Source organism: Dromaius novaehollandiae, chromosome 27 (genome assembly GCF_036370855.1).
Source record: "Dromaius novaehollandiae isolate bDroNov1 chromosome 27, bDroNov1.hap1, whole genome shotgun sequence".
Lineage (NCBI taxonomy): Eukaryota > Metazoa > Chordata > Aves > Casuariiformes > Dromaiidae > Dromaius > Dromaius novaehollandiae.
The window spans coordinates 5793008-5818997 of record NC_088124.1 but is presented as its reverse complement, the minus strand read 5'-3'; the positions used below and the strand labels follow the sequence as shown (position 1 = coordinate 5818997).

The 25990-nt window shown below is 52.3% G+C and overlaps 2 protein-coding genes and 1 long non-coding RNA gene across 5 annotated transcripts; 2 read left to right on the top strand and 1 right to left on the bottom strand.

The window, feature by feature from the left end:
- Positions 1-502: 502 nt before the first annotated feature.
- LOC112990140 (high affinity immunoglobulin alpha and immunoglobulin mu Fc receptor-like) lies at positions 503-9355 on the top strand. Of its 2 annotated transcripts, none has more exons than XM_064497965.1 (8): positions 503-1360; positions 3723-3829; positions 4019-4360; positions 5144-5351; positions 6681-6793; positions 7527-7665; positions 8065-8109; positions 9057-9355. In XM_064497965.1, the coding sequence occupies exons 2-8, from the start codon at positions 3793-3795 to the stop codon at positions 9145-9147; spliced, it is 975 nt and encodes a 324-aa protein (XP_064354035.1). In that variant the 5' UTR covers positions 503-1360; positions 3723-3792; the 3' UTR covers positions 9148-9355. The 2 variants fall into 2 exon arrangements, with proteins under 2 accessions (XP_064354035.1, XP_064354036.1); XM_064497966.1 differs by having other exon boundaries at positions 504-1360; positions 8065-8134; positions 9057-9149.
- A 1581-nt stretch (positions 9356-10936) lies between these two features.
- Positions 10937-25412, top strand: PIGR (polymeric immunoglobulin receptor). Its single transcript, XM_026112040.2, has 11 exons — positions 10937-11054; positions 18309-18404; positions 18623-18955; positions 19665-19994; positions 20662-20985; positions 21419-21733; positions 22693-22834; positions 23351-23472; positions 23989-24114; positions 24533-24591; positions 24826-25412. The coding sequence occupies exons 2-11, from the start codon at positions 18323-18325 to the stop codon at positions 24955-24957; spliced, it is 1965 nt and encodes a 654-aa protein (XP_025967825.2). The 5' UTR covers positions 10937-11054; positions 18309-18322; the 3' UTR covers positions 24958-25412.
- LOC112990374 (uncharacterized) lies at positions 13100-18663 on the bottom strand. 2 transcript variants are annotated; one of them, XR_003261055.2, is made up of 4 exons: positions 18600-18663; positions 16016-17618; positions 14954-15154; positions 13100-14213 (listed from the first exon to the last, which is right to left on the bottom strand). It is a non-coding gene; the product is annotated as an uncharacterized LOC112990374 (long non-coding RNA). The 2 variants fall into 2 exon arrangements; XR_010385235.1 differs by lacking the exon at positions 13100-14213 and having other exon boundaries at positions 14890-15154.
- Positions 25413-25990: the final 578 nt, after the last annotated feature.

The following is a 25990-nucleotide window of genomic DNA, read 5'->3' as shown; positions in this document are numbered from 1 at the left end:
CATGATTGTAACTGAACCTGCCTAGCTTGGGTTTGCAGCAGAAATACATGCGCCGATCTAAACACGCTGATCTTCCCGGGACCAGTTTGTCCGTTTCCAAACCTCTCGCGGGCTTGGCCGGCCGACGCGCTGGCTGCTCTCCCGCGAGCATGAGTGTCTGAGCCCTGCGGACTTCACTGCGCTGTTTGATATCTCAGATTATTCTAAGTGACTCAGATTTGGAGATGTCTCTCCAGGCGCCACTGCCCAGCAGACCAGGGCTTCCTGCAAGGGACTGTTGCTGGCATATCAATTGCTTTGTATTTTATGGGAATAAAATACATTCTTAGGGCTTTGTCCCACATTTCCACCTCATGGATTGCTCTCTGCAGTTTCCTGCTCCAGTGCTGAGCAGAGATTTTGCGCAGTCTGCGAGCAAATGAAAGCTACGAGCTGGGGTTAGCAGTGCAAGAAAAACGCTTCAAGCTACAGTCTAAACATTCATTTTATAGACTTATAAATGCTTCAAAAAAAAAAAAAAAAAAAAAGGCAAAGCTCTATTTTAAGATGATGTTGCTGTGGAAGAGGAGCCAGATTACATTCTGCAATACAAGAGAGTTAATGAAGGAGAAAGACCTCAGACCAAACTCTAAGGAGAAACATGTGTTTGCCAGTTAAGCAGTGCCTGCATCAGTACGGCAGTGTTTCTTGCTGTGTTCTCAGTGCAGAAATTGCTTTATAACAAACTTCAGAGCAGAAACCATCCTTTTATCCTGTGTTCGTAAAGGAGATAGCACCAGAGGAGAGCTGTGAGCTAGTTAAAGCGTTCAGATTCATTCAAACTGCAGAAGTACTGCGGATAAGAAAGGAAAGCTGCACAAAGTTCCCATTTTGTGTTAACTTCTCACTGGAAGCAGCTTACAGCAAATAGCATTTTACTTCCATCGATCAGAAAAAAGTTGCTTTGTGTTAAGACTTGACAAGTGTCTGAAGAGCAGGGGAATTCCTCTCAAACTCTAGCAATTTCTGACACTAGCCTCTTCACTTTTTTGTTCTTGAGGTCATCCCCACCATCGGGGGCTAAAAGTGAGCGTCTTGGGTTCCATGTTCAATAGGTTGGTGGCATTTCTATCATTTCTGCAAGTATTTTGAGCACCTCCGATTTGCTTAATGGTGCACATCTGCACTTAAAGGTTTTAGTGCATCCGTTTTAAAATTTTGGACATAAATATATACAAAAAAATAAGCATCAAGAGCTGAGCAAAGACTGATTGAGCTGCCAGGTGCAAACTGCTTCATTAGAATAAATCGAAACGGGAGTGCAGTGCAGTGCAGTGCAGGAGGGAGTTTCCAGTAAGAGCAGCTTCATCATAACCCTAAGGTAGGTAATTCTCAATTTGCCCTTGAAATACTAAAATACTATTGTATGAACCATAGAGCTAACCTAACAGTAAGTGGACATTGCCTCAGGTAGCTGTCATGGATTGTGTCCTGCTACGTTCTGAACTCGGCATTGTACAAGCTACATTATTTGAGGAATTTTCATGTCTCACTGGCAATACATAAGAGATTTGAAATTTAAAGTTTTGATGCTATTGTACTAAGTGTAGTATAACTCATCTGTGGAAAAAAAAAAGAAATGCATCTTTTTCAAAAAGCTAGCATGATTTTCAAAAGCTATAAATCCAATTGCTGCCTTTTTTTGCAAAGAACACACACAGAACAGTCCAAACAAGGCAAGTTCTTGGGCAAACCCCCCGCAGAGGCTCTTTGCTCCCTGTTACTCTGTAATAGCAGCCAGCTCACTTTGCATGGTGGAATGATAAGAGTTTAATCAGGTGCGGAAAGTTGTGTATAAAATTTTTCACAATACAAAACTGAAACGAAAACACAAAAAATATACATGCAATAATTCTTAACTTTTTAGAACTGCATTTCTGGGATTAAAAGCTCCAGCTCTTTCCTTTCACTTTCTGATCTTTTCTTTCAGGCTTCTACTTGCCTTTTTAAACATCCAAACAAAACCCCTCCTGCCCAGAGCCCGAGCTTAACACGTAGCTGGCAGCTCTCTGCTGTAGATGTGGAAAGGGTTTGCTCTCCTACTTCTACGCTCATTCCGTATGGCAATTGTCACCTGGGTGCCACGGAGAGCTCAGAAAGCAGCTCAATAACCCCAAAATGCTGCAAGAGCAGAGAGAGGGGTAAGAAAGCTCTAACCAAGCATACTTTATTTTAGCTTCCATCTAATCCATAAAAGTGATTTGCAATGTGGGTCAACTACATGCTCACAGAGCTTTCTGCACACAGGACAGCTGCCACGTACCTGTAAATTGCTTGTAGTTCAGCTCCAGGAGATCCTGCAAACAGCCCCAGGAAACAGCTATAACGCAGCTGAAGCCACCCAGGCTCGCTGCACCGGCCACTCTCCTAGAAAAAAAAGAGATTGTTGTTATTAAGATTTTGAAAGGACCTCGCGGTGGTCCTGAAGCACCTTGCTCATGTCCTCCAAGGCCCTTTGCTAACCCCCTGCCCGTTGCTGCACTAGAGAGAAGGAGGGGGTGAAGAAGTGGACTTATAGAGTGATGGCAAACGGTCTCGACGGGCTGCAGCTGCGTGGCCGCGCGAGCACAGCAGCCGCCGGCGGACGAGGCCGGGGCAAGGCAAGCTGCCGATGCTTCGCGCCTGCTGTCGAGGGGCTGATGCCTGCAGGAATTGAGCACGTTAATGTCAGTGCAGAACGTGTCTGCTTAGGGAAAAGCCTCGTGGCCGTGCTCAGCTGCACGTGGGGGTAGCGGCAGCCGGGCCAGCAAGCGGGGACCCCGGGGCCTCCGCTCCAGTGGCTTCACTGGTTTGAGGGTGCCGGGACGCAGCCCACGTCCTGCCCCAAAATGAGGAAAAGAGCGGGACTGTGTTGAAGGCGGCGTGTTGAAGTTGCACGGGGCTGGGAGGAGCCCAGCACCTTCCCGGCGCTGCGGCGGGGACGGCGAGAGCAGCCGGCCGCGGGACGGTGCACGGGGCTCGCCGGGGTCCGGCCGCGCTTCCACGTCCCTGCTCATGCGTCCAGAGTGCTTGGAAGTGATTTCCCTGCACGGACGAGAAGGAACTAAATCACCCGGTTGGCGCCTGCCGAGGATTTACCCTCCACGGCGGTGAAGCGAATCGTGGACGGGGAATTTCAGCGGAGATTGTTTAGGAATGAAACACCGAAATAATGAAAAGTGAATTTTTAACTTGAACAAGGAAGTAATTCCTGCGCTAAGCAGAGGCATCTAAAGAGCTTTTCCATTCAAATCTGTAAATGGGCAAAAAAGAAAAGAAAATGCCGTCCAAATATTTTCTGCAGGAAGTTAAATAGCAGGGACGAAAAATAGAGAAGGAAGGAAGGTAACTGCTGCTCAGGCGGAGCTGCCTGGGCAGCACCATGGGCCCTCCTGAGCCCTGCAGCGTTCGCTGTCGAAAAAAGGAAAATTAATCCCTTCCTGCCTGCAGCTCAGTCTGCTCAGGGCTGGCCTGGGTCCGTGTTTTGGGAATCCCACGCTCTTCTGCGGCAACAGGGGATTGAACGCAGGCGCTGGAAGTGGCAAAGCACTACTAACACTTCTTGGGTTTTTTGGAGCGGGCGATGTCCCGGGGTGGGAGCCCGGGGGACGAGTGCTCTTCCCACACGAGTCTCCAGCACGAGCAGCTCGGGTGGTTTCCCCGGCGCGTCCCACCCACAACCCTTCTCTTCTGCTCGGTGACAGAGACCCCGGGCGCTCCGGTGTCCAAAGCGAGATTTCGACGTCTGCCAAGCGCACGTTGGCACCAGGCGACATGGCGGTTTTCTTTCTCTTAGCAGCTCTGCTGCCAGGTGAGTCGCCCAGGGAGCAGCTCTGCAGTCCCATGTGCTAGCAACCTTGGGCGGAGAGCGTGGCACCCGGGTGACGTGTCCTGTGCCTCTCCCGGCCCGTGGGAGCCATGTTCTGCCAGGCCAGGAGAGGAGCTGGTGCTTTTTTGCCTAACGAGCTACTTCTGCTTCTTTCTTTCTTTCCCCACGAAGGTCCCGTTTCAAGCGTCTTACACGGATCCAGGTTTTTGACCGGTGAGGTTGGAGGATCGGTCACCAGCCAGTGCTTCTACTCCATCACACCGGCCAACAGACACGACAGAAAGTACTGGTGTAAAATAGCGGGGAGCGGCGTTTGCCTCACCGTCGTCTCCACCAGCGGCTACGTCTCGAGAGGCTTCGAGGGGCGGGTGTCCCTGCGGGACGCCCCGCGGAACGGCACCTTCACGGTGCGGCTGACGCGGCTGCAGAGGAGCGACGCGGGCGCCTACCGCTGCGGCATCGGCCCCAGCAACGCCGGCCTCTTCGTGCGCCAGCGCCTGGCGGTTTCGGAAGGTAGGATGGGCGCGGGGAGGGTCTGCAGTGCGGTGCGGTGCCGGCTCCTGGTGCAAGCTGGGCAGAGGCGGCTGCGCGCTCGTGGCCGACAGCGACGGCTACGGGGGGAAGAGCTACGAGGGACGCGTCGTCGTTAGCCCCCCGGAGAGCTCCCACTTCATAGGCATGGGGTGAATCAACTCCACTTTGCACTATGCATGAACGCAACAACGCTATGGGAAGCACCCGCTGCCTTATGAACACCCATCGCCAAGTGACGGAGGGGATGGCAAAGGTTTTCAAAGCAAGGATGTAAGCTGGACTTTCAGCAGAAATCCAGTTTGTTGGAATGGTACCACTGATTACTCATGGTGCGAAGCCCCAGCGAATCGCATCCTGGTCCTAAGCGCGGTGCGGAGACACGTGCCTTGCTCTAAAGACCAGCTGAAAACCGTCCCGCAGCTTTGCACGGGTGCATTTCTGTGCAGCAGTGTCTGTGTAACCGACCCGTGACGGACCTGACCAGTCTCCAAGGACAGAAATAGAGATGTTAAAGTATGGATGTTTTTCAAGTATTAATGGGTTTCATTAATACTCCCAGACTGCTTTCTAAAAAACTCAGAAAAAAATAGAAATGTTTGAATTTGGTCACATCATGCTGCATATTTTTTTATCAAGAGACGCAAGGCGAAATGCAAAAGGCTGGCAAATGTTATCACGAAGACTATGGTTTGTTGGTAAATCTAATGTGTTTTCTCTGCAAAAATATGGATGTTCAAGCTTTGAAAAAATTTTCTTTATCAGAAACCTGGTCTTCACGAGGCCCAGGGACATCAACTCTTGCGGACCCCACTCCATCCTCAGCGCCGGCCGCGTCCAGCACCTCCACGCAGAGGAGCGTCACCGGCCAGACGTACACCCGGGGTGGAGCCGGCGCCAGCACAAGCGCCCTGGCGTCCCTGCGCCGCTCCGCCACCTTCGAGACCTCCAGAAAGGAAATCTATCGTGGGAGGCAAGTTCACCGCCGGGTTTCTATTAGCGGCTCTGCCTAACGAGGTGGTTGGCAGCAAGTCTGCCCAGTTTCCCTGGGCTCTGCATTGCTGCGCGCAGGCTGCAAACTGAGAACACTAACAGGAGCTGTTTGTACTTAGAAACGCAGAAGGCAAGGTCATCTCATGTCCACCTGTGGCGTGGATCTTTGAACCCTAGCTAAGTCTTCTGGTGTTGCTGCTGTAGATCAGATGCCAGAGTCAATAGATGTGATTGTGTCTGTTTTCCTTTGGTTAGGATGGAGTTGGGCCATCAGGAAGCTTTCGGCATGAGCAATAACCCTGGTGAATCAGTAGCTGCCGCATCCTTTGCTGCACACGTTTTCCAAGCCATTATGTGCCGCCAGCAGCCAGGGTAGCGTCTGGGTGCTCTGTGATACATCAGGAACTGTCCTTGGAAAAGGTTAATCAAAAGGCTCTGAGCTATTTTGGCCAATGATTGTTCCACGGCACTGCTCTACAAAAAGACGTGCCACTAACCCCAGCACAAGTTTTTTTTCCGCTGGCGATTTTAACGTCTGTGCTTCCTGTTGCACAGGGTGGCTGCGAGCAGCTTTGCACCTTTCACCCCAGCCACGGCCACCTCCAGCCCAGGCGCGGCCATGTGCGTAGCCGTGCAGACCCGTCAGGTACCGCGGTATCAGCCATACCCGAATGCGCTGAAACCACCACGTTCGCAAACCCGCGGAGGTCGTGGGTGCCCCTCTGCGCCCTGCTGAGCTCACCCCCGCCCCCGGCAGCCCGGGGAAGCGCAGCGTTTCCATCCCCCTCCGTCCCACCTAGGTGCCCCCCATCCGGCCAAAAAGAGGAGGGGGGAGCGTGTCACCCAGTGGCAATCAGGCTCTTCCGCTACGGATTTCCTGCAGCTCCTGGCAAAGCTCGGGCTGTGCGTGGAGCTTCTGCCGGCTCTGCAAGGAGACGGCGCGTAGGCACCCTCCAACACCGTGGTAGTCTACAACAACTCGCAAAGAAAGCATCTGAACCCGGTGTGTGGACTCGCATGGCGAAAACAGCTTGTTTTCATTTCGGAGGGGAAAATTCAGCTGACAGCATAAACCCCACAAAGTGGAGCAGAGTCATAAGTAGCTATAGAAATTACTTCCTCATAAGCCAAACTCCAGATCAAGCGATTGCATCTCTACTTGACTTTGTTGACTGTTCTCCTTTGATTTGGTCAGGGTTTATAACTCTTTGATACTCTTTGATGTAAAAAACACAGCCTGTATTAAGGTATTTCAGGTGCCAATACACGAATCAAAATCCAATTTAATTCTGACGGTTCATCCTTCCAGCGCATCAAGTGAATCGCATCTGTTCTCCGTCGTGCCGCCAGCTCTCGTTGGGCTGCTGCTCATCACTGCCGCTGTTCTTGTCCTCACCAAAATAAAGCTTCGTAAGAAGGCAGGTAAGCTGGCCAGACAACACGTATGGGGCTGTGGCTCTTTCTGTTTTGCGACTCCCTTGCTTGCCTTCTCCATGAGCAAGAGCCTGGCTCATGAAAAGCTGGTCTCGAGAAGCAGGCATCATTTTGTGGTCAGTCCCGCGCAGCCCGCAAGCGCCAACACGAAGGCAGCGAGCGACGTCCCCCAGACTTTCTTTTGACACACTTGAGCCAAAAGCAAATGAAATAAACTGAAATTTTGGAGTCTTACTGAAAGCAAAGCCAAGTTTTTCTCTGCAGAACAAACAGTTTTATTGCCCCGTGAATGCTCGGAAACCAAGCAGTGTAAAGGGCGCGGAGCTGTGCCGAGCGGCAGGCGCCAAGGCCAACCCGGCCACCGCCAACTCACCGCCGCCGCCGTTCATCCCAACCCGGCAAGGACCTGCCCAAATAATTCTTGCCGAATAACCGATTTTCAATAACCCCATGTATAAATCTCATTCCAAAACATAGTGTGTCACTAGAGGTAAATTTGGGTTAAATTCACCTAAACTAAGCTTATTAACCTTAAACCTAAGTTAACCTTAAATAAAAAGGTTCGGTGAAGACAACGGCGAGTGAAAACGTCTTGTTTATTCACAGAATCAAACCTGGAAGCAGCAGGCCTAGCCTGATGCCCGTTGCGGGGTGCGTGGGGGCCCGACCGGGTGTTTGAGGAGGTTTTCCTTCCATTGCATACACACTTTTTGTTTTTAAGGAAGAGAAATAAGTGCTCCGGGCAGCGTGGAAGCAGCACCATTTCAGGCTGATTTAGACCCTGTAAAAGAGCAAACGATGGAGAAAACCATGAGTCCAGAAAAGCTCAAGAAAAGCAAGACAGACGCTGGCGAAAGCAGGTAGGTGCATGCAGGAACTGGTGCTGCAAACACCAACCGCCCTTGGCAGAAGGGAGTGAAAACAACATTTTAAGCAGGGGGTTTGTGGCTTACTGTGTAAAATATCTCCACAGGATAGAAACTAGGTTTGCAGTCCAGAAATGTGATTGTCTTATTCCCTACCATGGGATATTGGGCCATAAGTTTCAGAAGACTTTGATTAAGTCCTATGCAAGGTTTATAAATTTATTATAGGGTTGATTATAAGTTTTGCTTACGCATAGTAAACATGTTATCTCTCTTCCTGCTTGCTTGTTTCAGTAATATTTGCTTGCTTATGACCTCCTGCAGGATTACATAGAAGCGATTCTTGTTCACTGTGTTGCAATCATAACTTTCTTTTTTGTCCTGCATGTACAGGATAACCTATGCTATCCTTGGAGATTCAGGCAGACCGACTTGTCTGTAAGTGTCTGTGTCTTCCAACAAGGTAAAAAAAGCAAAGGGCATGCCTTGGACTACTAATACTCTTCAGAAAGAAGCTCTTGTAGAAAATATTGGAGTAAATATTTTTAAATCTGTCCAATTTGTGGAATTTCACATCAGTGAAAAGTACTCTCTTCCACCCAGAAAAAAAAAAGGATAAAATAAATGGAACAGTAATTTGAAAAGAATCTGATGATGGCATTTCATGGTCTCATTGCAATGCACTTAGATCTGAATAGCAGAGGTATAAGTAGGTGATAATATTTTAAGGTCAGATAGATACAGGTAGATAAGTGACTGTGACAATTTGCACCCTCTGGAACAAACTACAGTCTCCATATACACCAACAAGCGTATGCTTATGTTTTCCATGTCTGAAACATCCACTGGCTTGAGCAGAAGCAGAAAGCAGATTTTTTTCAAAGAGATTTAGAGAACAGTATGTAGACATCAAATACTCCGATGCTTTCAAAAGTGGCTTTAAAGCTGAGGTCATAACGACTGAGATCTAGAATATATTGTGCAGAGTGATATAGCTTAATTAAACTCCTCTTGTTTTACTGCTGTTTGACACTCTACATTACAAAAAGAATTCTCTATGAAGGATTCTCGAGGTCCTAAATACAAAGAATGGAAAGTAAAAAAGTACAGCCCACCTAAAATCTCCAAAATAAGTAATCAATACTTAGTGAGAAACTTCTAAAAACAAGAGTGCAAACCGAGAGCTGTCAGTGGTTCGACCCAGCGGTCCCCTCCAATCTAAGTGTCTCTAGATTTCCATCCTCAGCACCTGCTGAAATATCAGACCCATTTAAAACACCACGTTGGGCATAGAAACAACACCCTTCTACCAGTTCAACAAGTCACTTCTAAAAATGTTCTAGAGCGGCAATACCAGATAAAAGCTTTTCTTCTGTTTTTTGCAGGGACCCCATGGGGGAAAAAACGCTTTTCAGCAAGACCGATGAAGAGGGACCGAGGCAGAGCTCCTCTCCTCCCCGGCCACCGCATGCATAAGCTCAGCGGCTCCTTTTAGCAAGCGGAGACACGGCCGGGAACCGCAAAGCGCCCGGCGCCACGTTTGCTTGCTGCCCTGCTCGGAAGCCAAGAGCCCGGCGCGACGGGCTGATAGCCAGCCCTTCCCGACGCTGAATCACCGCAGGCTGCCCAAATGGCCCTTTCTAAATCGTTTGCAAACGAGAAAATAAAATAACCCATCTGTAAAGACGCTGTTTCCTTATGCCACCCTGGCTGTCTCGTCCAGAGGTGGAGCATCCGAGCTGGAGCGTTACAGCGGGGAAGGGGCAGGGGCAGAGGGCAGCACCCCTGCGGCAGCTCTGCGCGGCGTGCGGGTTTGCTCGGTGCTAGGCAGAAAAACCTGAGGATTTTCCAGGTTTGGAAATCCTCATCCGCTGGGTTTTGTTTTGCAACGTGCAAACCACCTCTGACTTCGGTAGGTCAGAAGATGCTCGAGTTCCCAAGGGCTGGTTTTCGGCCCCTCTTCTGCAGAACTAACCCGACCTCCAAACTCAGAGCATTTCGGCCCAGCGGCAGCGCAGACCCGAACGGCAGCTTCGGCTCGCACGCTCAGATCGCATGCCATGCTGTACACTGTGCCTTGGCCCGAAAAAACAGCAAGCTCAGGGTTGTTTGTGCTCCAGAGATGCCAAAGTGCTTTGGAAGCGGGGACTTGGCAGGAGGGCACTTCCTTGTCTGTTAAAGCAAGTAAATATATTTGCGTAATTCCACCTTGTTTAGAGACAATGGATCACTTTTACCAGGAACTTCACAGGCGAAGATGATGGCTTACCTAGGGAGACTATTAATCCTCCTGGACCGACCTTCCACCACCTTCCACCCCCGAGGTGCAGAAGCGGCTGTCGGCGCTGGAGGGGCGATTTTCTGCCAGGACGTCCCCCCCCCGCCACCACGTCACATCCCCCCCGCCCCGAGCACCCCCAGAAACCCGTGCTTTTAAAAACACACCTTGCAATGCAAACGGCAAAAGCAGGACAGGCAGAGGGGAGAAGGGAGTGCGCTGAAATCGCATAAAAGCAAGGTCTGGGGGAAAACGGTGGGTATGAGAGAGGCAGCGGCACCGGTGTTTGCTGTGACCCCCTTCCCCGTCGCGAGCGGCTCGACACCCTCGGCACCGGGACCGGGTGCTCCCCGACCTGGCAGAGCCGCAGAAACCTCCGCCGCAGCTCCGGGCCCGCTCGGCAGCCGGGGCGCCGGCACCGGGACCCTCCGCGCACCCACCCATTTTCACTGCAAACGGAGGAAAAAAGCTCGCGCAGCCCCTCAGTTAAGCCAAATCACCGCTTTGGCATCATTAGCGCGAGGCCAAGTGAGTTAATGATTCATCCCACGCAGCACAAATACTTTTGTCTTCACTAATGTCGCCCTGCCGCCCAGCTCCGATACCCCCGCGTTTTCCAGGGAATCGGTTACGGCGCTGCCCGGCGCCTGCCGACGGCGGGGCTGGAGACGGCAGCAAAGCTCCTATTTGCGATTTTGGCATTTCATAAAGCTTGCGAGCTCGGGCCGCGCAGGGGACGGGCAGCCCTCGCCCCCCGGGCTCCCGCGGACCTGAACCGACTGTTGCACGTCGGGGTGTGAGCAACACCCGCAGGGCCGCCAACAGGCCGCGGCGGGTGTGCCGGGCCGCCTGCGCTCAGGTGGCGTGGTGCCCGCACCTGCCCGCCCGCTCGGATGCTATTCCTTTAAGGCACAACAGGTGGAAACGCAGGGCCGAGCAAAGCGGAGTATTTAAAACGTGCAGCGCGGGGCGAGCAGCCGGCCAGGGAGGCAGGACGGAGCGGAGCAGAGCGGAGCGGCCGCCGGGTCCAGCGCGTCTCCACGGGGTCGGTCTGGAAGAGAAGCAGGGACAACGTGCGAAGCGGTCTGCGGACCCAGCCTGGCGCGTGAGTAGCGCTTCCCCCTCGCCGCCCGAGACGGGAAACCGCGGCAGGTTTGCAACGGAGAAGGGGAAGCGCGCGAGGCAGGAGATGCTTTTCGGAGCTCTTCCTCATGTCTGCGCATAGAGAAGTCGCAGCCTGGGAACGGCAATAAGTGCACTTCAATGTATTTTAAAAGAAGGTCAGGCACATAGCATCGGGCTTGTGGGGTTTATGCTCTCTTCTCTGCCGTGACTTTTTAAGCATTTCCTTTCTGCAAAAAGATTAATTATCATCACAATATTTGCATTCAGTCTTAAACAGCAAATAAACAACAGATTTTTAGTAAATATTACCACAGTAAGATATAGATAGCCTTTAGGATCACAACACTGAGAGATAATCCCGAGGAAACAGATTTGGAGATTTCAGAAGCTGGTACCTGGGGTCGTAGGGCTAAATCCTCAGGGAGCTCTGAAAAGCGACACCAAATTTGGGCAGTCACAGGGTGGGCGCACAGATGCAGAAGTGAGCAGGATGCACACAGGATCCTCAGGCGGGTCAGAGCGGGCAGATTCCTTTCAGAGTTATACGACAGCAACCAAGGGGCAGATTTTTGCACACCAGATTCTCACTCTGCAAAGCAAATATTCTTACAGGATTATTCATACATTTCATCTGAAGTACAGAGGAAAAAACGCCACCTAATAGCAATTGTGCTGTTGTTGAACTATGTGCACTGGTGCCATACTGCCGTCCACCGAACTTTTACTCTGCAGTCGGGGCAGTACAGTAAGTGCTTTTGGGTATAACTCCTAAGAATACAAACAGCATTAAGCTAGAATAATAGTTTAATAGCACTGGAATTGCTGGAAGCACTGGAATTCCAGCCCAAGAGACAAGAAACAAAGCTGGATGCAAATGAACTCTAAGACCCTGTGTGGAAGGGGGCAAGTCAGTGTATGATGGCATCTGAGAGCTTAGAAGAACACCAGGCTAGGTCATCAGGGCAATCTCAGTGGGAATTTCGGCCATTGCCGTGGGACTTGCCTTTTTCACATGTTTTCCAGAATATATTGCTCCTAGAGGACAGTGACTGACCGGGACATACAAAAATTCTTCTCTAGGGAGGTCACAGGTACTGCAGGAATTCTTAAAATCTATTGATTTTGAAAGAAGTCCTGATATTATTCAATAAAATCTGCCTAGCTGTTTCAGTGTATCACAAAATCAGCACCTGCTATTTATTTATTCCTTCCATCTTATAATGGAGGCATTGATTTGGAACATGAAATATTTATTTTTTGTATGTGTTCAGGTCAGCTTGAACTTGTATCTTTAAAAAATCAACTGCTCGTTTGTAACTCCAAGAAGGGCAGTGAAAATGCTGCATCCAAGTGGATCGGTGGCTTTTCCCCATCCCACTACAAGCACCTAAAACTCACAGAGCAGCTGTGCAGTGATGGTGATGGATAGTATAAAAATGTAGATAGTGCCAGCACCTCCACATAGCAGAAGTCTGTTTCTACGCCCCTCTTGCCGGCCCCCAGGCCGCCGGCACCTCGGTGAGCCCTCCCCGGCGTGTGCGCGAAGGTTCCTCCTCATCCTCTAACTTCTGACACGACCGCCCATGGCAGCAGCAGTACCGCACAGGTCTGCAGCAGTACGCACCAGCGCATCTCACCCGTGGTGTCAGGGAACACCCCTTCAAAAGGCTTCTGAGGGGGGGAAAAAAAAGCTATTACTCCTTTCTGTATGTCATAATTTCTTAAATATTTGAATAATGGTAAACATGCTACAATATAGGAGGATTGCTAGAACAGAATTACAAGTCTGGCGACCAATTCCTCATGTTTCGTTAGTCCCGCAGCACGTCCTTGACACTGGTCATTGTTAAGAGCAGTAGTTAATAGTTAATGGGTTAGACCGAGCTGCTCCCTGGCTAGCCGCGTTATGAGCTCCGTCTCTCGGAGCCCAGCCGCGGAGCTGAGTCAGCAGAATTTGGGGACGGAGCTCCCCCGTTTCATACCCAAAGTCACGGCTCGGCGTGACTCTGAACGCTTTCACGCCGTTGTAAGGCTGGAGCCATCCCTCCCCGGGAGCGGTAGAGCCACGAACGCCCGGTGGGAACCTCCAGCCTGGCACGCGGACAGGAGCACCAACGCTCCCGCTGCCAAGGCGCTCGCCGCGGGCTGGGGTCTGTCCTCCCCGGAGCTCTACAAACCCCGCTGCAGCTTTGCTCTGCTCTGCTCTGCCGCTCTGCCTTCACAGCACGTGGCGAGGTGTAAGAGCACGGCAGCGTCCCACAAAAAACAGTGTCGGTTACTCATTGTCAACGTGATACTAACAAGACAAAGTTATTTAGCTATTATAAGTTGGAAAACAGGAAAAAAGAGGTCATTAGGTTGCAAAGGACCTTGTAATTGCTCCATTTGCAGTGCTTCCCGCACTGAGCCCGGCTTGCAGCGCGTCCTGCGCTCTGAGCTCGGAGCTGGCCAGTGCGGGGATGCGCCGCGCTCTGCAACGTGCCCGAAAAACCAACAAAAACCCAAATATGGAAAGGCGCTGCAAGCTGTAACAAGTTTCCCTAGGTGTACGTCTGGGCTTTCACCAGCACTTGAACGCTTTGCCGCGCTCCCGTGCCTGCACGTGCCCGAGCGCGGGGACTGCACAGGCTGTCCCCAGGTGCGCGGACACAAATATGTGGCAGCTCAGGCTGAGCACGAAAACGGGCAAGTGGGGGAAAGTCCCAGCTCCTTCACTGAGCAATGGCTGAATCTTGTGTTTTCTAGCATATAACAGCTAAATATCCTTGATTCGTTAGTATTATTTTGTTAACGATTAGCCTACACTGTTGGTGCTTTGTACAATATGATTCTTTCAAACCCCCGCTGCATTACACACACAAGCACGCACAAGGTTGCTGCAAACAACGGGAGAGCAGAGATCCACCGCGGCGAGACAGCCCCGTCGCCTTGTCCTCGCGAGCGGGGCTGGGCGAGGCTGCAGCGCCCGGGCACTCACGTGCCAGCAGGTCCCGTGCGGCGAGGCCGGCTGTAGCGCTGGCTTTGCGCTGCCGGCCTTCGCAGCACCTTCTCTGCGCACAGGGAAGAGGAATGAGCTGGCAATTCTGATGTTGCAAAATGAAAGCAAATTCCACTTCTCAGGACAAGATTGGAGTGGTATCTAGAAAACAAAGAAAGAGAAAGGACTTCAGTCCCAATCCACAGCTGGTAGAGATCCAAACGGGCCCTCTGTTGCAATAGACGGTTACAGGTCCGCGCCGGGAGGGACCGTGGCCTCTTGGCTGCGGCAGGGACTTCCCAGGCCCCAGAGCCGCACGTGTATTCATGCCACCTGCAAGCTTTCCCCACGAGTGCTTCTCTGCTAGCTCTGGGCTGCAAGTGGGACAACTAGTACAAGCTTATTTTACCCTCATATTTTTCCCCCTTTACCTATTAAGCGTATTTAAAACTTAAATTTATAACCACGAGAGGCACTGCAGCAGTCGGCGGAGGTGGACCTGGCAGCGCCGGCCAGCTGAAGCCAGCAAACTCCAAAGGCGGGGGCTCCCGCAGGGCATTCCCAACCTGGCGGTTCCCACCCCACGGCTTCTCCGCCTTGCACTGCAGAGGTGCTCCTCAGAGACACTGTCCCAGTGGGAATGGCTGGATTCCCCTGTTCTTCCTCGCTTTTTTAACGCATCAGGTTGTTGAGACAGCACATGGCTTAAAATGCTGGTGCAAAGCGTGGGGCTCAGCAGCCCAGGGAGCGAGCCCTCAGCCTGCACGGACAAACGCGGCACAGATCAGACTTCCCAGGTGTCCGGGTCTCCCTCAACCATCCGGCCTCCACAAGCCTGGCAGCCCTCACCCACCGCGGTCCGCGCAAGGGGTCCGATGGCCGGCGCGGTGGGCTGTGGGCACCTCTGCTCCAGCGCGTGCAGCTCCGTGCGCGCAGCCTGTGCAGCCGGGTCCCGGTGGTCTCAGAGCAGCCCCGGCTGACGTTCGCTAGCACTGGGCTTTCTGGTAGGGGAGTTTCCAGGTCTGTCAGTCACTGGGGACACCGTGGTCTCAGGCTCTCGGTCCTTCCTGCTCCGAGGCAGACCAGAAATTCAGCGCAGGAGCCTGCGGATGCAGATTAGCCTCTGTAAGAGGAGAAAGCGGGAGGGACACGGACACAAACGGAGGGGAATCCATGCAATTGCACGGCAGCACCAGTAAACCAACGTGACTCAACTCCGAGTCTAAACTAGACATGTCGTGCAGCCCCTGGCAGACGCGGAGCAGGACAGCCGGTCGTCTGTGAAGTCTCTGCAAGTGTTCCTATATGGAGTGCCCAAATTCAGCTTCTCTTGGAAGATTTTGGGAGGACTATAAGGAAGCCTCGTGCTTCCCGCCAAACACCAGCCTCCGGTGGGGACTTAGGGAAACCCCTCCGGAGCAGTGATCCCATCACTGCCTGCTGCCCGTTCTCGCCCCTTTCCCTGGAGCAGTGGTGCTGGCGCGTGCAGAGGGCAGATGCAGTTCTGTGTCTGCGTATGAAGCCCAGAATGAAACCTTGCCTCCACTGCCGGCTGCAGGAGAGATTTCACCAGTACATGACAAAAAGCTATTTTTCTTCCTTTACTCCTAAAAAGCTAGGAGAAAACTGTAAGAGGTTCCAGCCAGGGGCCGGGAGGGAAGAGCACACCCTTCCCGGCACCTCTCCAGCTCGGCACAGCGGTGTTTCGGCCGGCACCGTCCTTGGCACACAGCAGTATATGAGCCCGTCGGGTCCACCAGCATTCCCCTTCCGTGTCATAACCCTGCTTCCCAACCGCTCCGGCGATAGCACGGCTAGAGACCGGCACTTCCCTCTGCTCCCGAGCCTCCAGACTCTCTTACAGCCCTGGCGAACGTTCGCTGTCCCATCCGCCCTCCGCCTCTCCTTCCAGCTCCCCTCCGCCTGCAGAAGCATCACCACGAATGAACTGCGCTGCCACTTACTTGCAGTCCCTGTCACACGGGCACGACCATCATTTTCCTTCTCGGGCGCTCTGAGGTTGAAGTCTTGTGCTCTGACTACGCACAGCAAATCCAGCAGAAAACGCTCTTTAACACCACAAAAGAAACAAGAGCTCTTTTAACGACTTGATAGGTTGATCTCTTCCAGCATCCCGAACGGTGCCAGCTTACTGCAGCCTGGGCAGCAAGGCTGGTGTGCGCCGTTCGCCTGGGCTGGGAAGCGTCGCTCCGGCAGAGCGCAATCCGCAGCAGACGGGGTTTTCCAGCGCCATAAGTGAATGAAACAGCATGGAAGTGGCTGGCAGAGGTTTTTACGCAAGGGGCGGCTGTGCTTGCTTGGGCTTGCTACACGCAGGAGGTTTTGCTCCGCTCATGCAGCGAGCGGGGGAAGGATTTTACTGGGTCTGAGAGAAGAGGGCTGCGGGCAGCGCGGAGGTGGCGTCAGAAGTCACAGAGGTTTGTCCCACACACACGCACGAGCTGTTACGCTTGTGTAGCCACAAATGCACACAAGTGTACTCAAAAACGAAGATGCAAAAGCCCTTTCATGCTCTTATGCATGCATGTGCAGACCTCAGTACCCTGCTCTTGCACACACCTTTCTGGACACAGCTATATCTTTATTTCTTAAAAGAAACATCCTTTACCACTTCACAGAAAGGTGCTATCAGGAACCCAGCAGTGGTCAGCTGCTGATTGCTTGGCGAAGGAATTGGACTAACAGATTATTCAGATCTTGCTAGGAAAGGGAAAGCTGCACCGGGATCCTGTCCTTTCCCCACTTCTTTGTCATCCGCACGGCAGAGAAGCGAGCGCGAGGGCAGGCAGCAAGGCTACCATTAGCCATAAGGAGCTGTTGCTAGCAAGGGTCAAACAGCAAGGCCCTTTTTGTGCTGTATTGTTTGCTTTCGGCAAAGTGGGTTATGTTTGTCTTGCTGGCTTCTTCTGGGATATGTATGAAAGAGCATTTTTCATGCTCGGTGAGTTAATCATTAGCCATAGACAGGTAGCCACTGAGCAATTAAAGATCACAACACAAGGAAGAAAGCACAACAGAACACCTTTCATCTTAACAAGGAAATGAAAGCCTTTTTCTTTTGCCGGGAATTACCCCTAATAAAATAAATCCTGTCACTTGATACCCAGAAATCAAATTCTTGCGGATGTTTGTAAAGACATTCTTGGCATCCATCCTCTTCTCTAGAACTTGGAATAACCAGGTTGGTCAACAACCGTGCTCAGGAGATGCACGTCCTCACCGCTGCACCATGCAACGTCCTACATTGCACTTACTTCAGGGCAGAGAAAAAGGTCTCAGGGAATTAAGAGCCTTGGCTTTCTCTGGACCACCACTCAATTCAAAACAAGGGAAGGCCAGGAACATTCAACCTGAAGAATACAGACTCATTTTGAGAAACACGCAGTTTGATCTGGCGTTCTTAATGCCATGACATACATTGGGTTGAGCCCTGGCGAAGGGGTGGGTTTGGTGCAGTAGCCTTGGTCTGTACTTCAGTACTTCATCTGGTTTAAGCTTGACTCTCTGGGGCGCTAATTCCCTTCATCCTACTAGCTTTATCAGCAGCTGAGGAAAGAAAGAAAAAAATAGAGGAAAGAATATTAGCCTTTCTTTCAATTGCCAAGAGTCCTTGAAGAGAACAGGGAAGCAAAGATCAGAACCTAAATGCAGCGTCAGACAGGAACGCCGGCCCATGGGAGCAGGTTTTCCTAAGGAGCGGTTTTGGCACCCCGGCTGACAGGTGAACAAGCCTTCCTTTCACGGCATGAGAAATACTGAAACAAAATATGACCCCGATATACCAAACTATTAGAAATAGTGTTATCTTCTGACAAGGGTGTAGGTGGTAGTTTTGATCCAGGTCCCAACCTGACTTTCATGCCCTCAGCTGTTTTGGACCATGTTTGGACTTTAACCTTCTGAAGGTCTGTACTGATCTACAAACGTGCAACCAGATTTAACGCTGGATTTTGAAGAGGATCTCTTCTGTTTTGGTTAAAATACATTTTTTTTGTTGTTTTTCTGGCTGTGCACAAGTCTTTGTATAAAAGACGTAGGCAAAGACAAGCAAGCTGTCACTTCCCAGACCCCGAACGCTTTCTGGGGACGGTGGGACAGGGAAAGCAGAGGGGCCACGGTGTTTCCCTCTAGCTCAGGCAGCTACAACACTCCACATCTCCAGGCTTACGGAGTATTAGATGCCCCGGTCAGGTAACCTAACCGCTTTGCATTCGCCGCCTTCTGTGCCTCTTCCAGGGAGCGGAAGCAAAATGACTTTCCTCGCGCTCATCTTCCTGCTCTCCCTCCTGCACGCTGCAGCTGCGAGAAGCAAATACCCGCCCAAAGGAGCAGGTGAGTGAAACGCGCCCGTGGCACAGGCAGGTGCTCGCAGGCAGCGTAAGAGCGGATGAGGAATGCGCGGGGGAGCAGGGCTCGGGGGGTCCCTCCATCCCGGCAGCGCCCATCGCCGCAGTGGGACCTGCGTCTGCCCAGCGCATCCGACCTGCTCCGCAGTCCCCCCAGGCTTGTAGCACACCAGCCACTTACCGCGACACGTTCTCTTCTTGCAGTTTTGAGCCCTGTATTTGGACCGAGGGAGGTGAACGGTTTGCTGAACGGATCGGTCATTGTGAAATGCTTCTACCCCCAAACCAAGGTGAACAAGCACGACAGAAAGTACTGGTGCAGGGAGTCGACGAGGAGCTGCCAGACCATCGTCTCTTCCAACGGCTACAGGGCTGCAGGCTACAAGGACAGAGCATCCATCATCGACTACGCAGAGCAGGGCATATTCCTAATCAACATTTCGCAGCTAGCGTTGGCGGACAGAGGCACTTATCGATGTGGCCTTGGCCTCAACGGCAGAACACTCTCCTTCCAAGTCCAGGTGGATGTTTCTGAAGGTAACAGCCTTAGACTATTGCTTCTCTTTTTCTTTTTCCCTTTTTACTGAGGCTCTATGGGAGATCTGTCTAGGCACAGTGTCCAGATGTCCCACGCTTTTGGGTAGCAGCAGTTTTCAATTTGTTGTCCCTGCTGTTCTTACGGAGTAAAATTGTGTTTGACCACTAATCCAGCATAAAAATCAGATGAAATGAACCTCATCTAAGGTCACAAACCTCGTTTAGAAACCACTGACCTTTCTATTCAGGTTTTATCACCCGTTCACTGAAATTTAGGGAGATTCAGACAGAGGGCAGGATTACCGACCACGCAGATGTGCCCCTCTGCTCAGAGGTAGGTTTCAGCCCCAGGACAAGGACGTTTTAGCTGCGTTAGTGCACTAGGTACAGGGCCAGCACAGCGCGGTGCGCGGGACCGGCCGGGCAAAGGCAGGCTTGCAGAGCACAGTGCAAACTCATGACCTGCGGCAATAAGGCTCTGGGAGAAACCCGGCTGCAGAGCAGGGATACGGCAGAGACACCGCTCCTGAGACGCGTGACAGACACATGACACAGTAGGACAATTTCGTGCTCTAACCAGGAGTGGCACATAACATGGCACGGTGTAGAAAGACGCTACAGTACCTGAGCGCACACTGCGGTAGGGCGGACTGCGCACGGGCCACCGGCAGCGTGGGCGCTGGACACTGACCGCTGCACCTTCACACAGGTCCCAACATCCCCGAGGAAGCCGAACTCTTCTACGTGGAGCTGGGAGGCTCTGTGACCATGTCCTGCAGCTTTGGTGAAGAGTATGGGAGTGAAAGGAAATACTTATGCAAGATGGAGAAATCTGGCTGCCGAAACATCATCGATACCTACGGGAAGGTGGACGAAGAATACGCAGGGCGCATTTTGCTGAGCAATCAGGACTCTCTAGGGTCATACAGCATCATGATGACTCAGCTGGGCTGGGAAGACTCGGGGCTCTACTTGTGTGGTGTTGGGGTCTACGGAGAGACTGGAGAAACTAAGGAACTGGATTTGCATGTCTATGAAGGTCAGTGAGCTACTCCCAAGAGGTCTGTATGGTTTCCCTTCATCTCTGCTTCTCTTTAAGAGTGGCACTAATGGTCTCATTTTACTTAACAAGAATTTTAATTTCTTTTTCTAGAGTGCTGTTATTCTATCCTCTCCTATAGATCCTTCTTTCTATTCATGTATCTATCAGTAGTGTACTAAATCATCACTAATAAAGCCCAGACTTGCACCTTGAGAGTTAATTTTCCCGGCAGTGGTTAGCTGTCTTCCTGGTGAATTGCTCTTGCTAGCCCAAAGCTCAAGAAGGCAAATTCTACCTACAAGTTTGAGACATGAAGACTGTCTCTTCAAGTCTTTTAATTCCTTAAATTTCAAAATGATATATATACGAAAGAAAAGACTTGCCCTTCCCCTTGCAAAGGAAGTGATCCTTAGAAATGTTGCTACACAAAGACAACAATAACCTTCCTGAATTTGGAAAAAGGAAAGACCTGACAGATCCTTTATGGTCAATTCCTAACAACCCTAGGATGGTCTCCTACCATCGGTAGCTCAGAGCTTGACCCAGTCTTGTTTCAGCAGGCGAGTACAGCTTTTATCAACCTGATAATATTTATTCTTTTGGGAAATTGCCACGTGGTCAAAGTTAGGTATACGTAACTGCCCATTTCATTTTGTATCTCCAGGGACAGATGTTCCTCAAGGAAAACACACAATATTTGGAATGAAAGGAGGTTCGGTGGCTGTTGAATGCCACTACAACTCTAGAGAAAGAAGCTCAGTGAAGTACTGGTGCAAGTGGAGGAAAAATGGGTGTGCTCGGATAATAGACAGCTCTGGGTTTGTGTCCGACGCGTACGAAGGAAGAGTAGCCATGTACGATGACCCAGAGAACAACACGGTTACCATCATCCTCAACCAGCTGGTGGATGGCGACAAAGGCTATTACTGGTGCATGACAGATGAAAACAGGGAAAGGAAATCATCAAAGGAGTTGAAGATCATCGATGGTATGAACACACACATTAGTGGTTCTCTCTGCCTGCACAGTGGGTATGAAATAACCTCCTAAGCACCACAAACGAGCAGATGTTGTGTTTTGTGAAGAGACACGAGTTCTGATTCTGAACTTCTGTCTCACAAGGCAAAATTTTGCAAGGATTTTCCCCCTGGTAATTTTAAAATGGAAGTGCAAAGTTTCAGCTTTGTGGGGAAGTGTTTGCAGACAGTATCTCATCACAACTCTCTCTTAAGCCTCGCAAAACACAGCATTCATCCAGAAACGTGTATACAGCACCTTAGCATTTTTTTTTAGCAGTGTAAGGAGCACTTTCCCTCAAAGATGTGTCTCGTGGTCCACCATTGCAGTACTGCTGCCCATTTGCTACCGCGACTACTACCAAAACTGCTAACCTCAGTCTCGCTATTCTGTTTCCCTCACAGGGGAACCTAGTTTAACAGGAGAGAAGGAAGTGGAAGCGAACGTGGGTTCACAGGTGCTTCTAGCTTGCTCTTACCCGTGCAAGTACTACTCCTACGAGAAGTATTGGTGCAAGTGGACCAGCACCAGCTGCACCCCTGCGACGGCTTCCAACCAAAGCTCCCTGGGGCTGAACGTTGGCTGTGAGAAGGCCAACAAGACACTCTTCCTAAATTTTGACCCTGTGGCACTGACGGACCAAGGCTGGTACTGGTGTGGAGTGAAGCGCAACGGCGTCTATGGGGAAACCATGGCAGTGCACCTACGAGTAGGTGGAGGTGAGCTCCAAGGCGAAAGCAGGCAGGGGCTTTCTGCCTGCAAATCCTTCTACCAAGAACAAAATGCTTTCCGCATCCACTAGGTTGCAGCACCTCGAAACAGAAATGCTCTCGCCCAGCCAACCAAGACCACTTTGATTTCGTGCGACTTTTTGTAGATGCTCTCATCCACTCTCTGGCGCCTGCCGCCTCCTCATTCCCAGTCATTAAGAAAAACAAGTCTGTAAAAATCACTTCCCTCCACCCCATTTTCTCCTTGTTGACTCTGTTCCTAGTAATTGTTGCTATAACAATTTGTAGCATCATTTCGATCATGCAGCATCTGACATCTACCACGTAAAAGGCTGCATGTAGTTAGGAGCTGCATCTTACCCCAGGGAGCTTATGATCTTAATAGACAGGAAAAGTGGAGGGAGCAGGAAAGGAAGGGCAGCCACCGAATCCCCCCTTCACAGGCAAGGGGCTTGGTCTCCGCTTTCCTGCAGAATTTTTTGGAAGGGATGTTGCTGGAAGCAGAGCAGAGAAGTAGCACAGCATCCCTTTAGAAATCCTGCACGCAGCTTAACCTGCCTGAACGCGTGATAATCAGAAAGTGAAACCGGTTAGAGAGGAGCAGTCTCATTTCACTGCCCTTGGTGGGTGAAGAGCAAGAACTAAAAGCAAACTGAGTATTCAAGTTTTGTTCTTGCAATATTGCAAAAACAGGACTTAAAAATGCAAGAAGTTTCAAAAGTGTACATGTGAAGACAGAGGGAGCCTACCTGAGATTTTTGCATGAAATTATTTTGAGCTAAATTGTTTCAGGCATCTAAACCACGATTTAGAGAGTCACACATATATATATATATAGCCAATACCCACTACAGGGCCATATGCACAAAATACGGTTCACGCGTTTTCCCCCGCTCCCTGCGTCCGGGCGCTGCGGCTCAGCGTGACTTACCTCCCTTCTCCTGCAGCAACGGTAGCTGCGGAAAGCGTCGCCAATCCCAGCCCAGAGCTCCTGGACGTCGACGCTGCCAGCGAGGTCCAGGGCGGTGCTAGTCCCCAAGGCAGAGCCAGCAGCAGCGCCGGAGAGGAAAGGGCAGCCAGCGTGGAGAGGTTAGTCCTTTCCAAGCCTTTGCCGTTTGCTATTCCTGAGAAGTTTATCTTAACTCGCTGTTAATGCTGCGTTTGCAAACTGCACAAGCAGCGTAGCGACAAAGCGATATTGTCCTCAAAGAACTTCCGTTAAAACATCAGAGGGAAAATAAGAAAAAAAGTTACAGCAGAGGTTGTTTTTACTTCTTTTTAAAGAAGGCAAGAAGATGTGAAATTATTCTCTAGCCCAGGTAAGAAAATATAAGAATAGAATGATTAGAAATTTCAGATACAGAAAAACTGTATTTAAAATAACACTTCTGTCAAAATTAGAGAGTTTCCCTTTACCCATCTATAATTAAGCTGCTGATCTAGCTGTTACGGCACTACCTCCATCCTACATTTTTCATTAGTTGAACTGCATCCTGCTTGCTCAGATCTGCCATTCTGCCGTGCGTGTTTTAGACAGCTGAGAATTCATCTCGCATAATTCAAAAAAGTCCTTGCGTAGCTGAACGTTGCATCTCCCCGTTCCAGCTCTGGAGAAGGCGATGGCTCAAACAACACCCTCGCTGTTGTCCTGGCCGTTCTCGGTGCAGTGCTCCTGATCCCCGCTACAGTTTTTGCTATTTACAAATACCGGCAGATAAAGCGATCTGGTGAGTCCCTGCCTTTCGCGCTCTCCCAAGAGAAGTCGGTGATGCTGAGCTAAAGGAGCGGCCGGCGCGTGCAGCCCGAGCTGCTCCCCGGTGCTGCCCATCCCACGGGCAGGTCGGGAACCAGCCTCTCCCGCGAGCCCTGCGCCATCGCCGCTGGCGAGACCCGGCACAGCTCCGGCCGGCCCCCGGCTGCCCTTCCGCGCCGGCTCACGCGGGGAGACACAGAGCCCGGTGCCCTTACGCTGAAGCATAGGGAGCTGGGGAGAAGGGGCTGGGGCTGGGGAGAAGGGGCTGGGGAGAAGGGGCTGGGGAGAAGGGGCTGGGGAGAAGGGGCTGGGGCTGGGGAGAAGGGGCTGGGGAGAAGGGGCTGGGGAGAAGGGGCTGGGGCTGGGGAGAAGGGGCTGGGGAGAAGGGGCTGGGGAGAAGGGGCTGGGGAGAAGGGGCTGGGGCTGGGGAGAAGGGGCTGGGGAGAAGGGGCTCACCAGCACCGCGTATTTATCGCCTCCCTTCTCGCAGACCTGGTTTCAGTCGGGAGCTACAGGACGAACATCAGCATGTCGGACTTCGAGACCGCCAAGGAGTACGGAGCAAACGATAACGCCTGCATGACAGAGACCCAGGAGACGCAGACCGGGGGGGACGGTAAGGCCCCGGCTGCAGCGGGACCTGGCGAGCCCCGGCGCGTCTCGCCTGCCTTGGTGCCACGGGTGAAGGGAAAGGCAGGCCCGGGGGAGAGGCTCCACCGGGAGAGGTGCAGGACAGAGAGGTCCAGGCTCGGCAGGGCGATGGGCTGCACGTCCAGCCGCAGCCAGGGGCTTCACCCGCGCGCCCGGTCCCTGACGGCAGACAGCTCCTGCCCCGGGAAATGCAGGGGGGTCGCTCAGCCCTGGTGCTTCAGAGGCCCTGGAGGTAGAGGAGATGCTGAGAAAACGAGGCACGGCAGAGTCCACCTGGCCAAAGCCAGAAGGAAAGATCAGCTGCAGAGGAGAAACCCCCGGACGCTCTCCGCAGCCCGGCCCGTGGCGGCCGCCGGCGCCCTGACTTCTCCCTTTCGTTTCAGAATTCGTGACCACCACGAACAACGCTGAAAGCACTGCCGAGGCCAAGAAGGCGAAAAGGGTAAGAGGAGCCGGGGAGAGCTGGCAGACCCCAGGGGCAGCAGCCCGGCACTTGCAGCCCAGCACTTCTTTTAGAAAGCCCACGACCAAGGGCTGTGCCTAGGCGCTGTGAGCACCAGGAGCTGAGCCAGAGCAATAGCAGCCCCGTTTCAGAGCCGGGAAGGCCATATGTTAGTTTTGCAGCCGGGAAAGCTCGGGCTGCCGCCCCGTAACGCTGCCCTTCCCGTCCCCGCAGAGCTCCAAGGAGGACTCGGACGTCGCCTACTCCGCTTTCCTGCTGCAGGCGAGCGCCGTGGCCCTGGGGCACCGCGCCGAGGGCAGCACCGCCTCGGCCGCCCCGCCGGCGCCCCGGGACGGCCAGCTGTGACCGCGGGAGCCCGCGCTGCGCCCTTCGTCGCCGTCGCTGCTTGCTTCATCTTCGTCTTCTCTCATTAAAATTCCGCTTGGAGGGGTGATTTGGTAAGGAGCTGGGATCCCGCAGCGCGCTGGTCCCGGGAAACGGGCTCCCGGGTGCAAGGGGCTCCTCGGAGCAGCTCGGACCACGAGGGAGCGACGGCTCGAGCGGCTTCGCCTCCCTGGGGCCTGCGTCTGACCAGCGCCACGTGCAACGTGGAGGGCTCTCAAGGATCAGGAAACGCACTTAATAATCTCATTTTTTTTTAAAGGCAGCTAGAAAATACTTCTGAATGTATTTCTGAATACTTCTGACTCATTCTTTTGATTCTTCTAAGCTTTCAAACTCGGACGGCAGTGCCCGAGGTGGCCTGACGTGTTTTTACTCGCGATATTCACCAATAAAGAATACACTTGCCTTTTAGCAGACCCGGCGGACGCGCAGTCTGTGGCGGGCGGTGGGAGGGCACCTCCGAAGGGCGGCGGTGGACGGGCACCGGGCCGGGCTCCCTCCTCGTCCCCAGCTGTACCGCAGCAGAGGTGCGGGGCTCCAAACCTCTCCTGCAACCGGAGCCGCAGAGGCGATCAGGAGGGATGTAAGGATGATCCAAGATCCACACCGTGCCTAAGCAGAGCTTAGCCTAAGCTGGGGCTGCTTTGGGGGATGAGCGTCTCCAGGAGCAAGCCTGTGTCCACGCCTCCCGGAGCACGCGTTGCTGCCGCTGATGGATTTGGTCTCTGAGGCACCACCAGCACAGTCTGGGCACGTCTTGAAAATGCAATAATAAAAAAAATTAAAAAAAAAACAACCTTGAAGATAGGACACGCGAGTAGGAGCTCCCGGGTGGGTCTAGTGCCAGCACCGCCACAGCCTCCCGCTGCTCCTGCCTTCCCCAAGGGGAGATGCTGGCGTTGGAGGGAGCTCGTCCCACCGCGGGCAGGGAGACGCCGCACAGGGAGAGCGCGGGGCCGGCCCTCGCCTCCAAGGAGCTCTGTCCGCGGGAGAC